Genomic DNA, 15,691 nt, shown 5'->3' with positions numbered 1-15,691 from the left:
CAAACTTTCTTTCCTATATTCATTGTATTTGCTTTTTCTTAATAGAGTACCTATCTGTTCACTTAAGAAAGTAAAAATGGAAAATACCAGAATATATAAAGAACAAATCATCTTATCTTTTCATATATCTCCTTCCAGTATTTTTTACACGAGTTATTTTTGCACAAGTATGACCATACTTATTTCTGTATACCGCTTTTTACTCAACAATGTAATTTTCCCAGGTTATAAGTTCTCTATAAGAAGCACTTTTAAGGCTATATGATATCCCTTCAGTGTGCCCTCACAAGTAACAACAGCTTGCACTTAGAGGGTATTTACTGTGCCAGGCAGGCCTTATTGTAAGTGCTTTATATGCAACTGCTTGCTTAATTACACAGGCCTATGGGATAGTGCTATTAAGACATCCACTCTATGGATGAAGAAACTGAGAAAGCAGAATTAAGAAATGAAGAGCTAGGACAGGAGCCGCCTGAGCCCAAGTTCTTATACACTGTATCCTTCAGCCATCCAAGCAAGAGCAATCCCCCAGTAACAGACTAGAATTGAGGGAATAAATATCTTATATTTAACTTATTCCTGAAACAAAGGAGAATGGTTTACATTAGCATAAGACCAGAAAACTTGCTCATGAACAAAACATTGTTTATCCCTTTTTTAAAAAGTCATTCTGTATATACCGTTAACCCTTAAACAACATGGGAGTTAAGGGGACAAGGGAGGGGGAGAAAGGGGGAGGAAGGGTGGCGGGAGGGTGATTGGTGGGTCCACACCAAGGGTGCAGCTTGGAGGGAGCAGGTGAAGTTTACTAAGTGTAGAGTATAAGGGTTTGAACACAATAATTAAGAAAATGCTATAAAGGCTATGTTAACCAGTTCGGTGAAAATATTTCAGACTGTATATGGAACCAGCACATTGTACCTCATGATTGCATTATTGTACACAGCTATGATTTAATAAAAATAAAAAATAAAAAATAAAAGCATGGGAGTTATGGGCACCAATATGGTACAGTCAAAAATAACTCTTGGCTCCTAAAAACTTAACTACTAATAGGTAAATGCCTACTGTTAACAGAAAGCCTTACTGATCAATGCATATTTTGTATGTTATATATATTCTTAGAATAAAATTAAGCTACAGAGAAAAAGTGGTATTAAGAAAATAATAAGGAAGAGGCCAGGCGCAGTGGCACACCTCTAATCCTAGCACTTTGGGAGGCTGAGTGGGGGAGGATCACTTAAGGCCAGGAGTTCAAGAGCAGCCTGAGCAAGAGCGAGACCCGCCTCTACCAAAAACAGAAAAATGAGCCAGGCATGGTGACACAAGTCTGTCGTCCCAACCACTCAGGAGTTTGAGGTTGTAGTGAGCTGTGATGACACCACTACACTCTAGCTCCAGGCAACAGAGGGAGACCCTGTCTCCAAAAAATTAAAAAAGAAAACAAAAGAAAAGGAAAAAAAGAATAAAGAAAAAATAATATTTACTATTAGGGATGTGGGTCATCATAAAGGCCTCCATCCTCATGTTCACAGCGAGTAGGCTGAGGAGGAAAGGGACAAGGATAGGTTGGTCTTGCTGTCTAAGGGGTGACAAAGCAGAAGAGGTGGAAGAGAAAACAGGGTAGAAGGGAACTTCAGGAGAGGGAACTCTGTGGAAATACATTGTCATTTCTGTCTATTTTGCTTTTTCATTTTTCTAAAAACGTTTTTATACAACACCAATCTTCTTCCACCATTTGGTTTAGTTTCAGTGCCCAGATCATAGAGGGGTCCATGTCATTAAATGTAGAAGACCACATAATTCAAGGGAAGGAGAAGCCAGAGTTAAGCTCGGAACACTCTGCAAATATAAGGAACACCTGTGATATAGCAGCTCGGTAACATGACACCTCCGTCATTAAGGTATGGGGAAGGGATTTGGCTCTCATTAACATGAGAGCAGGCAAGATGAGAACATCTGGGCCTGGCAGTCTCCACACCTGTGGTACAAATAGCCACAGGATCACGTCTATAAGTAGCTGCAGGAGCGGTTAGTCTGGGGTCATTCATTCTTTCACGGACTCGCTCACTCTGACTCTTTTGCTCCTCCTGCTCTAAGAAGACTGCTAAAATTCGTTCTCCTGCTAGGACTGTTTCTCTCCCTCAAAGACTGTTTCTCTCTCTCTCCATTCTGCTAAGATGAATAGCCCTCAGGCACCTAAGGGGAGTTGATCCCAAGCAAGGTAGCACAGCGGTCCATGTCTAGACAGTTTCATAAGCCAGGGTCAGAGACCTGGCCAGTCCTGGACCCCCAACAATTAAAAATGTCAAATTCAGTCTCCAACAGCTGGAATCCTTCCGCTGACTGTCTAACATCAATCTGTTTGCTGGTGCTGCTTCTTCTAGATCAGTGGGTCACAACCTGTGGGTCACAACCCCATGGGGGGGGTTGAACAACCCTTTCACAGGGGTTACCTAAATACATCCTGCATATCAAATATTTACATTACAATTCATAACAGTAGCAAAATTACAGTTATGAAGTAGCAACGAAAATAATTTTAGGGTTGGGGGGGGTCACCACAACATGAGGAACTGTATTAAAGGGTCGCGGCGTTAGGAAGGTTGAGAACCACCATTCTAGATCTCCCTCATGGTCTGACGCTGGTTCAGAAGCACTCATCTCCATCAAGTCATCTTCTGTTAATTCCTCTGGAGTGGTATCTGTTAGATCTTAAATTTCCCCAAGATCCGTATCTTGAAACCCATCACCCTCCACCTCCTTTGTACTATTCACAATCACTTTCACGATTTCCTCGACTGGCTGTCATAATCCTGTGAAGTCATGCACAATATCTGGACACAGTTTTCTCTAACAGGAATTTCTTGTTTCAGGCTTGATAACTTTCACAGCTTTTTCTGTAGCAATGATAGCATCTTCAATGATGTTCTCCTTCCAGACTTTTCATGATGTTCTATTTGGGCTCCCTTCCATACACTGACAATCCTTTTTGCAGAGGATCACATTCAAGGAGCCTTAAAGGTCCTCATGGCCCTCTGATCTAGAGACTTCAGTAGGACACTGCGTTTTGCGGCAAACAGACCACATCAGAGCCTTTAGTGTTGAACTTGTGTTCTGTCTGGTAAGGGAGCACCGTCCAATGTCAAGAGAACTTTAAAAGGCAGTCCCTTACTGGCAAACCAATCCAGAAAAAGGGTTCTCATCGTCCAAGACTTCACAGCTTGTGGGTTAGCAGCTTTATAGATAAGGCCAGTCCCGGCCATAAATCCAAGTGCATTTGCACAAACAGCAGAGTTCACCTATCCCTTCCTGCCTTAAATCCTGGCGCTCACTTCTCATTCTTACTAGTAAACGTCCTTTGTGCCATTTTTTACCAGAACGGAGAACTACTTTCATCTGTATTAAAAACAGATATTCTTTTGCCTTAATGATTTTCTTCTAAAAGCAGATATTCTTTGCCTCAATGATTTTCTTAATGGCATCTGGGAATTCTTGGTCAGCAGAATCTGTTTCTCCTGTTATCTTGAAATTTTTATAAAACTGACATATTGGCAATTTTATAAAATTATCAAACCATCCTTTGCTGGCTTTATATTCTCCAGCTTTAGATCCTTCACTTTTCTTAAATCACATGAAAATCTATAGGAATACTTTTCTTATAGCATTCCTGCACCTACATAAAGGCTGCATTTTTCCTTTTTTTGTTTTGTTTTGTTTTGTTTTTGAGACAGAGTCTTACTTTATCCCCCTCAGTAGAATGCCGTGAAATCATAGCTCACAGCAACCTCTGACTCTTGGGCTCAAGCAATTCTCTTGCCTCAGCCTCCCGGATAACTGGGATTATAGAAGCCCACCACAACACTCCGCTATTTTTAGAGGCAAGGTCTCACTCTGGCTCAGGCTGGTCTTGAACTTGTGAGCTCAGGCAATCCACCCACCACGGCCTCCCAGAGTGCTAGGATTACAGGCGAGAGCTACTGCCCCAGCCAAGGCTGCATTTCTAATACAAGAGTAAAAGTATTTTGCAAAAAGTTGCTAGGTTTTCACACCAGCACTTAACATAGCTGAAGGGAAAGCATCATGAATTTCCTTTTCTTTTTTTACAATGGTCCTTAAGCTGGATTTATTTACCTAGAAATGACAAGTGAGGGACTACAGTTATGTGCTTCCTCCAAACTCATGCAGGGGAGGAAAATTGTTTAAAGTCATTTTCTTCCTGACTGGTTTCCTCACTCATTATCTTCATATTCATGGAATTTGTGATACCGAGACCAAGGAATAGCCAATCAATAGTTCATGTTATTTTGACATAATTCTTGGTAAACAACTCAGGATCTGCCTCTGCTTTTCCTTAAAAATCCATCAGTGTATATTCAGAGCAACCTGAATCTCTCCTCTCTCCTCAAGCTTGGCCCAAATAAACAATCTACTTAACAATTCATTTTGCCTCAGCTTCTTCCTTTTAGCAGTTCATTGGAAAAATGAACTGCTCAGGAGGAAAAAGGTTAGCATCATGTGACATTTACATGGATTCTTACAACACTTGAGTCACCACAATAGCAACAGAAGGTGGCTACAAAATGACTACCATAGTATGTGCAACTGTTAATTTTAAGCAGTTTTGATTAACACTGCATCTTTACATTATGTGTCTCTTGACTGTGAATGGTCCCCTGTAGAGTCTGTGTTTGTGCATGTAAGTTTTGATAAATTTTAACTGTTTATAATAGATTTGAGTATATTTTATAATAGTAAATGATAAAAAATAGACTAGAATCTACACATATTTTATGCATTCATATGCCTTTTTCTTAATTTTTTTGATATTACTAAGCTATTGAGTTCATTTGTGAGTTTTCTCAAATAGTCACAAATCTCAAAAACAGTTTCCAATACATCTGTGTATAAGCAGACCCATAACAGTTTAAACTCATGTTGTTCACAGATTAACAGTACTATTTATAATCCTTTTTTTTTAACTTAGCATGGTAAACATGTTCCCTCAGATATTTCTCTAATACTTTTTTTCTTTAAGCCCATAGGAGTTTTAGAATAAACTTTACTGGCTCAGTGGAGACCCTGGGTAGTTCATGACCACCTGCTTTCAGATTCACTTTCAGGTTAATACTCAGTAAATGAGGAAAGTTATTACAGGCCCTAACCCAGCCTACCTTCCAATGTGGCTGCACCCAAACATTCAAACAAAGTTCCAGTCACACAGGAAGCCTCCTTGCTACCAATTCACCAATAAGGAATCAAAACAGAAACAGAAAATAAAGGTGTAAAAGAAACAGAAATATCTTCACAATCCATGTGCTTCTTAATGGTTTGCAAAACTCGTTCAATGAATGAAGAGCACTTTCAGTGATTTTTATTAGTTGTATTTTTGTTTCATTTTGTTTTCAAATAAATGAGTTATTGAATACCTAGTAAAGAGTTAGATCGGTGTGTTCTTTATTACACCACGGAGTTGGAGAAAACAAATGGTCCTAAAAAAAGAAAATTAATCTCACTTTGTACCAAAATATGTGGCTGCATTAAAATAATATACAAAGATCAGAAGGATTTACTAACTGACAATCTGACCACCTTTTTCTAAACTAAAACAAACACAGGACCAGCCTCAAAGTGATACATTCTTCTATGCAGGAATATCAATGGATTTATCATAGAAGACAATGAGAAATTAATGATACACAGAGAAGGGGACCTGTGCATTAGGAAAATTAATATGGCAGTAGATAAACTGAAATTAATAGAAATGGGTGCGAAAGAGAAGTTAGAGGAAACATGGAATCTAAAAAGGAAGAAAAAATGAGACCTGTCAGGTGTACAGCCTTCTGGATTTGTTCATATGCCCAAAATATATTCACTGAGCCCATGATATGTGCCTAGCACCAGGGAAACCACAATGAACCAACAATCCAGTACGGAAAACAGACATTAAACAAATGTACACAAAAATAAACATAAATTGTGATAAGTAGAAAAAGAAAAAGAGGTGAGGCACATTTTAGTTTGGGTGGATCAGCCAGGATGTGTGATGGCAATTCCAAAGATGTAGGGGAGTGGCCTGGCAGCTGAAAGGGTTGTGTGAGTGTGGGTCATTATTGTCCTAGACAGAGGTAATAGTTTCTGTCTAGATCCTGAGGATGAGAAAGGCTGCATACACAAAGATCTAAAAGCCCAGCCAGTGAGTAACAGAGGATGTCATTGTAACTTTTGGAGTTAGGTGTGACTATATGATTTGCTTTAGCCGCAAGGACCTGCCACCTTCAGAACAGTGACCATCCCAACAACACAGGTCCCAGGACAACGTGGAACCCACACTCCCACCCCACATTCAATGAAGAGGCAACGTGCAATTATTTCAAACAGAGATAACCCTTTCTGTTTGAAGCCACAGAGATCTGGGAGCCCTTCGGCCATAATGGCTGAATCAGGACATAACAAGTGCCAGGGATGTAGTGGTGCTTGAATGAGGAAGGCAAAGGGACAGGAAGAGTCGGAGATTTCAAAGCTGGAGATGATGAAATGATGTTCCTCACTAAAGAAAACAAGAGTGCAAAAAAGGGCAGTCTACTTTGAAATGAAAAGTGACAATTTATGTTTTATAGATGCAGAACTTAAGGAACAAACTCCTAGCCCTCCTCTCTCCACCACTTGCTTTAGTACTCAAATACACTAAAGGAATAAAAGTAACAATAGTAACTGCCCTTGCTCGGAGGACTCCATGAAATGCTGTATGTGGTAGAATCAGTGCATCACAGCACATTCTCTAAATCGTTTCTCCTGTCAACCTTTTTCAAAATAACAAAAATAATACATGTCAACTGGTGAATTCTGGAAAGGACAGAAAATTGAAAAAAATGAACTTCCCATAATGACATATCCAGAGATAAGAACTGTTATCATTCTGCATTCTGGTTTACATCAAAGGCCAGTCAACTGATGTGCATGACAGATTTACGGTAAAGAAAAATGATTTTATGACAAGTACACTCTCAAAACTATATTCTTTATCAAATCTGCATTCCAACTGTACATTATGGCTTATGTCCAAAGTCACACTTTTTTTTTTCAGTCTTTGAGCGTCTTTGGAATGAATATACCTAATGAGACCTTGTGGCTAAACAGTCTTTTTATTTATATCCTTCTTTCCCAGTCTTTGTTTCTACACATATACTTTCCAAAAACATAAAAACATAATTTGGTTCATACTGCATTTTTAATTTTGAAGGCTGGTTTTTGTACCCATAATAGTAATTTTAACCAGTGCTCACCAATGTCAGACAGTGCTCCAGGAGCTTCGTAAGAATTCACTCGTTTAATCCTCACACAATCCTATCAATAGGTATTATTAGCACCCCCATTTTCAGTCAGGAAAAACTGAGCCCTAAAAGTGTTTGCCTAAGAACATACACTGGTTAGTAGCAAAGGGGTTAAAAAAAACAAGCAGCAGAGTCTAAAGCCCCTGAACCTAACCACAAGCCCCTACCACCTTCTAACTCTGTGATATAAGAATTGTCTCAAGTGACTATTTTTCAAATATGAAATACAAAAAGTTAAAAGCTTCTTAAATAGTCCACATGCCACAATTTATTTAGGCAACTGTTAAGACTCTCACACAGTCTGCAGTTGGTCAGTATTTCCTATTTTCTGGCTTGAACAACCAGCACAGTAACTTTAGGCTCTATGCTTTATGCACATTTTGAGTCAGAAATGCCTATCATTTCAAGTAATGGAACATGGTATGGGAGCATGTTAAGGTTCTTGATATAACCTTACATCAAGAAGTTTACACCATCTACCATGTTATAAAACTTCAGGTGATACAGTTCTCATAAAATGCCATGTGAAAGGGACCCCTGAAGCTGTGGAATGGGGTGGTCCTCCAAACCAAAATACCAGGTTCACCCTGTTCCTGCAAAGACCTTTTCTTTTTTTTAAGAGTCTTATTATGTTGCCCTCAGTAGAATGTCATGGTGTCACAGCTCACAGCAACCTCAAACTCTTGGGCTTAAGTGATTCTCTTGCCTCAGCCTCCCAAGTAGCTGGGACTACAGGTGCCCGCCACAACACCCGGCTACTTTTTGTTACAGTTGTCATTGTTCTTTAGGAGGCCCAGCGCTGGGTTCGAATATGTGGCTGGCGCTGTAATACTGTGCTACAAGCGCCGAGCCCAAAGACCTTTTCTAACTTTACAAATCTGCCAATTTGTCAGGCAAAATGCACCATGTTTTAGTTACTGTTTTTTTAATTAGTAGCAAGGCAGAATTTTTTTTCTGCTCTTTTTTGGATAACTATATCTCTTTCTTTGAGGAACTACCTAGTAATGTCCTTTCCTAGTGTTCTACTGGAGTGTTTTTCTCTTTTAAATCAATCTGTAAGAATTCTTAAGTTTTTTTTTTTTTTTAACTTAACACTAAGATATATCAACAGATAAATAATTGGAGGGCAAATATTGTTTCTAAGCTTACTGTCTGACTTTTTAACTGTACTGTATGGTATTTGTTACACACACAGAGGTTTGGTATCACCACAGGAAAGCTACAGGCAGAATAACTAGAAGCTCGGGGTGTGAAGTCACAGTCCCCAGGGTCACCAGCCCCTCCACATAAAGCCGTGACCTTAAGAGGACTTAGTCTCAGTGTGTGAAGCCCTCAAACACATTCTAGGACATCACAGATGCTCAATAAATGCTGGCTCCAATTCCATGTAGTCAAGACAATCAATCTTTTCCTTCGTTAACATAATGAGAGCTTGTATTGTTAAGCACTCACAATATTAAGTACTTCACATGCACTATCTTATTTAATCTTTATTTTTTAAAACTCTAAGATAATAAGGCCTAATAATCCCACTTCTCAGATAAGCAAACTGAGGTACAGGTAATGCAAATTGCTCAAAGTCCTCAGCTCATCAGCGGCAAAGCCGAGACTCACCTCCAGAACCCCAGGCCAAACTGGTTTCTTCCTGTCCTTTCATGCTTTAAAAATCCCTCTCCACCCTTATGTGATTATTCACTCATGTTTTACACAGTTTCTTTATTTTACACATAACTCTTACATTTAGGTGTAACCTACTTCAGTATGTGCTATAAGGTGGGGCTCTAATATTATAACACCATTTACAAATGCCACACCCACCATGTCTGACTGCTATTCACCCAAAAACCTAAATGCTTATACACACACAGGCCTATTTCTGGATTTTCTCTTCTATGTCACAGACCTTTCTTCCCATTATTTGGCCTACATGACACAAAACTGTCCCATTATTTACTCTCAGGATTACATGCAGGGAAGGTCTCTTTAAGATGCATACATGCATTGGCTGGTTTGCCCTGCTTTCCTGAAAGAGGTTTCAAAAAGACAAGGGGAAAAAAAAATCCTGATTCTCAGACAGTCATTGAAACTATTCCCAAACCTGGCAACTGTATTTCTCAAAACTTCTCTCTCTTCCTCCAAAAGCTTGTTTTTCTTTGCCCAAAATGCTCTGCTCCTTCTTGGCCTGCCTGGGCATTCTAAGTATTTGCTCACTTTCTTATTCTTTTCCAGGAAAAAGAAAAAAATTCTGCTTTATTATGTCTGTATCTTCCAGATCCAGTTCAATTCTTCATACACCCTCCCCCAAGTACACCAGTCCTCTGTGACTTCATTTCCCTCTGTTCCTCTCTTCTCTGAACCACACATTTAACTATTTCCCTAGTGACCCTTTGCACTGTTATCCACCTTTCTGTAGATAACTGACGTGTCCACCTGCTTAGATCATAAACACTCAATGGGCAAGGGTATGCTCTGACACAGACATCACATTCTCAACCCCCCACAAAGAGTCCTAACCCAGGACAGGCCCTCAGTAAATTCAGACAAAGATTTCACAATTCCTTCCCTCCCTATTCAAATCTAAGGCACTGCTCATCTTCTTCTGACTCCTAGTAGTCAAACAGACTGGAAACCAAAGAAATCAAACCTGTTGTTGATTACAGCTGGAGCTGGGTCCCTGCCCTGCTTCATGTATTCTGGGACATTTCAGCTTCTTGGGGCTTCCCCAGAGGGTGGAGAAAGACAGCAAGGTGAGGTTCAGGCCAGTTCAGCTGCCGGCTTACTAACATATCTGATTTAAAATTACAGCCAGAATGAGGTTTTATCTTACCTGAGGATTTCAAAGAACACCACCACTGGGGTCTCACGTTACCTCAGATAACACAGGAATCTTGAGTTGACCAAATGAAGTGGGTAAGGGAGGCCCCAAGCAGACATCAGGATACTGCCATCCCATACCAGCTGTCTGCCCTCCTCCAGTAACACACAGAAAAACGTGGCGATGACCTGACTTGGTTTCATTTCATTTGCACTGCTGGAGCTCAAAGGGGTGTGGAATGGCATCACTGGCAAGGGCCTGACATGGAAGAAGAGTTTGAAGCTGAACATACTGAGATAAGATCAGAAAGGAAGCTGGGCAGCCAGATGACTTGTACGTTAATATCTAAGTATGAGACAGCCACCAAACCCATGCAAAGGGATGGGTTGCAACACACAAATCTTTCAGAGAAAGGATAAAAGCCTTAGGTAGTATATCCTCTTAGATCTAGGCCATTATGAGGCCATCTTTAAGAAAACTCCTCTAGGAGTTCCATAAGCAATCACAACTCAACTCTGCTCAGGGAATTCCAGCTTTTCTTCTGAGTCTGAAGAAAACATTTGGAGTATGCTGCCCTCCTGACTATTCTAAATCACAGAAAGCTAATTCTGAAATTGTGAGGATTCTTTCATCACTAAAAATCATAAATTATTTTTTCTACACTTAGAAATATTACTAGTAGTAATATTTCTTCTTCCTTATAAAAGCAACTTAGAATCAAAAAATACCTAATGAACCCCTTACTTCACAGGGGAGGAACCCTGAGGTTGAGAGACATGATGTGACAGTCCAAGGGGACTTAGGCAGCTAGTGGAATATATGCCAGGCACTAACAGCTTTACCAACATTGCTTATTTAATTCTCCTACCAGCTCTATGAAGTCAGTATGATTATTATCCCTACTCGACAGAGATATACTGACACAGGAAACTGACACCCAGAAAGGTTAAGTCATATACCTAAGGCTACTTAGCTGGTAATGGGGAAAGCTGGGATTACTAGGTTTATGCTCTAAACTACTAAAGCTCTAGGATTAAAACCCAGAACTCCTGAGCCCACGGAGGGGTCTCCCTATCATTAATAATTCTAAGGCTCATCAAAGAGCTAATAACCACATTTATAAAGGCCTACAAAACTGTTTTGGACCCTGATTAGAACAAACTAACAAAGATAATTTGTAAATAATCTCAGAAAATTGAATAGCATATCAACAAATTAACATCAATTTTATGATGACAATATAGTTATGTAAGAAAAATCTGTATTTTTTAATAATATATACTAGGTATAGAATAAAATGATATAAAGTTATAAAGAGTAGGAGTCAAAATCACAGGAAAAATAGAAAAAAGGGACATATGAAGCAAGCTTGACAAAATCTCGACAACTGTTCTACCTGGATGGTAGAATATGAAGGTTCAATATACTAGTCTACTTTTTTTTTTGCATGTTTATTTTCAACCTTTTCAAACAAATTAACAAAGTCATTCCAAAAAGCCCATGAAAAATGAAGCTATGAAACAATAAAAAATGTATAAGCACATGCTCTTTTTGCCTTTTCAAGTTTGCTTTTTAATAGTTGCCTTAAGTCCCACCAAACTATTTGATTTTGTTGTTTTTGATCTCATGACCATCTGCTCATCAATACTTGAAGCATGAGAAGAGCTCGTTAAACCCATACTTAGTCAATTTTTTTTTTAGTCTATCTGGAGAAGTATTGTATTAGTCAGCTAGTTTAAGAATATTTATTGAGCATTTAGCACATCATAGACATTGTATTAGTGCTGACCCAAATTATCAAAGACAGAGCAGAGTAATATTTCCATCCAACAACAGATCCATAGATCAGGAGTTTCTGAACCCTGGCATGGTGGCTAAGGTCCAGGGTTCCCTTCTCAGACATGCATACAACAAAGCCAGGACAAAACTTAAGTGGCAGGTGCACCTTCTGTGTCTCCCTGGCAGACCCTGGAGCAGTAAGAGGAAGCAGGCAGTGGCAGAATACTGAACAGAAGGTGAGGAGGGTGAGGCTTACGCCACAGAGGTTGCCCGCTTTATCCTTAACATATCCACATTGGCAAGTCAAGAAGTTTTACTGTCTGCAAGCTTTCCCAGATTCTTCCTTCTCCAAAGCAGAGACTGTTGCAATGTATCTCCCATTAAACTGAGGGCGGTCACATGCCCAAGTAGGCCCACCTGCTTTCCTGCATTTTATGTCTCTTTCATCACAGATTTCATCAGACAAGTGGCCACAGACAGACAAGACTAAGAGTTGAGATGCCAGTTAGGCATCTGGCTATTCATGTTTACAGGTATCCAGGAAAAACAGATGTACCCCTGAAATGTCATGAGGTAACACAGTAGAAGCATGTCACACACACACTACTGGGTCCCCATCAGTAAAGCCTCCTCCTGTGGCATGGGCAGATATTCAAGGACTGCCACAAGTCAGTGATTAGCGGTGTTGTGTATGTGCTGGCACTTCTGGGTTCCATCTATGTGGCTGATTAAACCAGCACCTCTTCTCTGTCAGTGTCTGCAGCACTATCAGAATCACAGCACAGGATCGCACTTTATTTTTTCTTCTTTTACCTCAAATCTCCTCAAAAGAATCAACTTCCCTGTGAGAACTTAAAAGACGCTACAGAGGTTGCCCGCTTTATCCTTCACATACCCACATTGGTAAATCAAGAAGGTGCAGGAAGTTGTACTTATACCAAAGCAACAGAAGCCAGTTGAGGTTACGGAATAGATGGTGGGGTTCTTCTCAAATCCATGCCATCAACAGATCTCAGTAAAATACAAAAACCAGATCCCTGTTTACTACATAAATCTGAGTTTGAGAAATCCTGTGTAAGTTGGCAGAGCTGGCAATCCACTGAAAATTCAAACTGAGCAAACTGGATATGGAAATCAGGGAAGCTTCAATTCCAGTCTCCAAAACATCATTCATGCAATTCTGTGTCTGCCCAGGAAGGCCATCAACCTGCCACCAAAATGATGCATGTGCCCCAGTGTTAATGGATCCCATACTCCTTTCCAACAATCCCCCACACATCGTGCCACAAACCCAGACAATCACTTCCAAGGCCCATCTTCCTGCATTGTTCAACAAACACCACAAGTCACCCACCCACAAACAAACCCCTTTCAAGAAAACAAATGTCGAAGACAATGCACAGAGCTGCTGTTTCCAGCTGCCCTGCATAACTGGCTCTCTCGCTCATACGTGCCCTCTATTCCCGCACCACCCACATGACCCCAGCATCCCGTATTTCCAAATATAACAGGACCAGCCCTGGCTGTGAAAAAAGTTGATTTAAAACTTCATCTTCCTCATACCCAGATGACCAGTCATGTTGGGCTGCTTGCTTTGCACCAATGCTGAAATTACCAAGGGTTCCTATCAGGCCCCCTAAACCCTCACAAAGGGCAGCCAAACCTCAGGATGCTGGCTTGGGGGAAGGGGTGGAGGAAAGGAGGCCAAACGCGTTCCCTCTGGGAGTTCAGCCCACCAGAGGGTCCGCAGAGCCACTCCCACCCCGGGCCGCGGACAGGATGAGGAAGCCCCCACCTCCACTACCCTGCGTTCCTCCAAGCCACAGGTGCCAAGCCCCTCCAGAACACCGGAGAAGAGGCAGGCTGGGGGAGGGATAGAAAGAGAATTTCCCAGTTGGCAGAAAGCAGGTAAAGTCGTAGTAAGTGGGGTGGAGAAAGGTGAGGGAGAGGGCGATCTCACTCGGAGCAAATTTCTCAGGAGCAAAGGGTTAGCAACAGGGAGAAGATCCTCGGACATCGGGAGGGAGCTGGGAGTTCATGCCCCATCAGGACCTTCCCTCTTCCCTGTACACCCCTGTCCTCCCCATCACCTTTGGATCCCGCGCACCCAGCAAGCTCGGCCGCTCGGCCTCAGCCCGGCCGACTCAGAGGAGCCCGGCCCGGGCCTGGGCCGCCTGCACCCTCCTCCGTCCCCAGGGCCCCTTTCGTCCCGCACTCACCAGGAGCACCGAGCCGCGCACCACCTCCGACACGCTCTGCCGCAGCTCGGCCGCCGTGCCCGGCTTGCTCAGCGCCCGGGTGAACTTCCGAGTCTCCGCCGTGGCGGGGAGCAGCGGCGGCTGCGACATCCTCCCGTCGCCGCCTCCCACTGTTCCCGCGGTCCGGCCCCGCCGCTCCGCCGCCAGGTGCGCCCCGGGCGCCCGGCCCGCTCCGCCCGCGGCTCTCGGCGCCGCTGCCCGTCCGTTCCCCAGCCGCTCGCCGTGCGTCCCGCCACCGCAGCCCGGGCCGCGCCCTCCGCGCCGTGTCACGCCCCAAGGCGCCCCCCTCAGCGTCCGCGGCCCCACGCGCTCGCAGCGGCGCCCGGGTTCGCTCCGGGCGACCGTGCGTGTGGCAGCAGCGGCTGCGGCTCCCCCATTCCACAAGCCTCCTTCAGCGGCCGCTCGTCGGGCCACCTCCTCGGGGCGGGGTGTCCGGCGCGGCGCGGGGCGGGGCGGGGCGCCCGGCGGGCGGAGGAGGGGCCGGCGCGGCGGGACAGCGACGACGGCCGTCCGGGTCTGGACTCCACCGCAGACAGAGAAGCCAGCTGGGGAGACCCCGGCTGAGGAGGGGAGCTTGGGGGGCACCTCCGCTCCGGGCCGTTTCTTCTCCAGCCGCGCTTCCGAAGATCCGAGGCGAGGGTTACGCGGGACTGGAGAAGGGCGTGGTCTCGGGACCCAATCTGGGACACCAGATTTCTTGCCCGGGCGGCGGGGGTTGAGGGGACCCCGAAGTCACTGGCCGGATTGGGGCTCAGTGGCACCATGCCCTCCTGTGTGCCGGGGCCCTTGCGGGGTTGGAAGTCTCAGGAAAGTGGCATTTATTTATGCAACACGGAGAGGGCACAGGGGCCTTGGGAAGCCCCGGCCAGGCGGAACTGGACGGAGCGTCCCGGCCCAGGACCTAGCGTGGGGCACCGCACGCACCCGCCGCGGCGCCTCTCGGCCTCAGGCCACCACCACTGGGCCGCCGGAGACATCTGGCTAGCGGTGAGGCCAGGACGGGCGTGGCAGACTCGCAGACCCAGTCCCCGCCGGGACGGCCTCCTGCGTCCCCTTGGAGGTGGGCAAAACTTCTGAGCCTCCGTTATCGCGTCTGTAAGCTCAAATCAGTGGCCTGGAAGGTGTCTAAGTGACACCGCAGCCCTGAACAGGAGCGAATATGGCCCGCCTGCCGCCCCAGTGCGGCGGAACCTCCAGCCGCGGTGTCCGGGAACCGCGGGATGCACCGGCCTGCGAGCCCACCGTGACTCAGGGCGGCTGCTACTGACAGCTACCTTTGTGAGGAACTTCTCGCGCAGCCCCTCCTGCTTTCCCATTCCTAAGGGGTCTCCACGGCCCTCGCTCCTTTTTCCCCTCTCTTCTGAGGAAATCCCGCTCAGCCTAACCCTACCCGGCCGCGGAAAAGGCGCGCGGGGCGCAGGATTTGTGCTGGGCCCGCGGCGCATGCTCAGTAGTTTGGTATTGGGCGGGTGTCCAGGGCGGGGAGCCTCGCTTAAGGGCGGCTC

General features: G+C 44.1%; 1 protein-coding gene across 5 annotated transcripts in view; it reads right to left on the bottom strand.

Annotated features, from left to right (window-relative positions):
- Positions 1-14,616, bottom strand: part of DOCK9 (dedicator of cytokinesis 9) — a 288,860-nt gene extending 274,244 nt beyond the window's left edge. For 2 of the 5 annotated variants that reach the window (XM_053563264.1, XM_053563279.1), the window contains exon 1: positions 14,148-14,573. In XM_053563264.1, coding sequence (XP_053419239.1) covers positions 14,148-14,276 — 129 coding nt within the window. In that variant the 5' untranslated portion in view covers positions 14,277-14,573. Of the gene's footprint in view, positions 1-14,147 lie in introns of all 5 variants that reach the window. The other 3 variants (XM_053563274.1, XM_053563283.1, XM_053563270.1) reach the window with 2 other exon arrangements.
- Positions 14,617-15,691: the final 1,075 nt, after the last annotated feature.

This window comes from Nycticebus coucang, chromosome 15, assembly GCF_027406575.1.
Source record: "Nycticebus coucang isolate mNycCou1 chromosome 15, mNycCou1.pri, whole genome shotgun sequence".
In the NCBI taxonomy this organism is placed as follows: Eukaryota; Metazoa; Chordata; class Mammalia; order Primates; family Lorisidae; genus Nycticebus; species Nycticebus coucang.
This window is presented reverse-complemented; position numbering and strand designations above follow the sequence as displayed.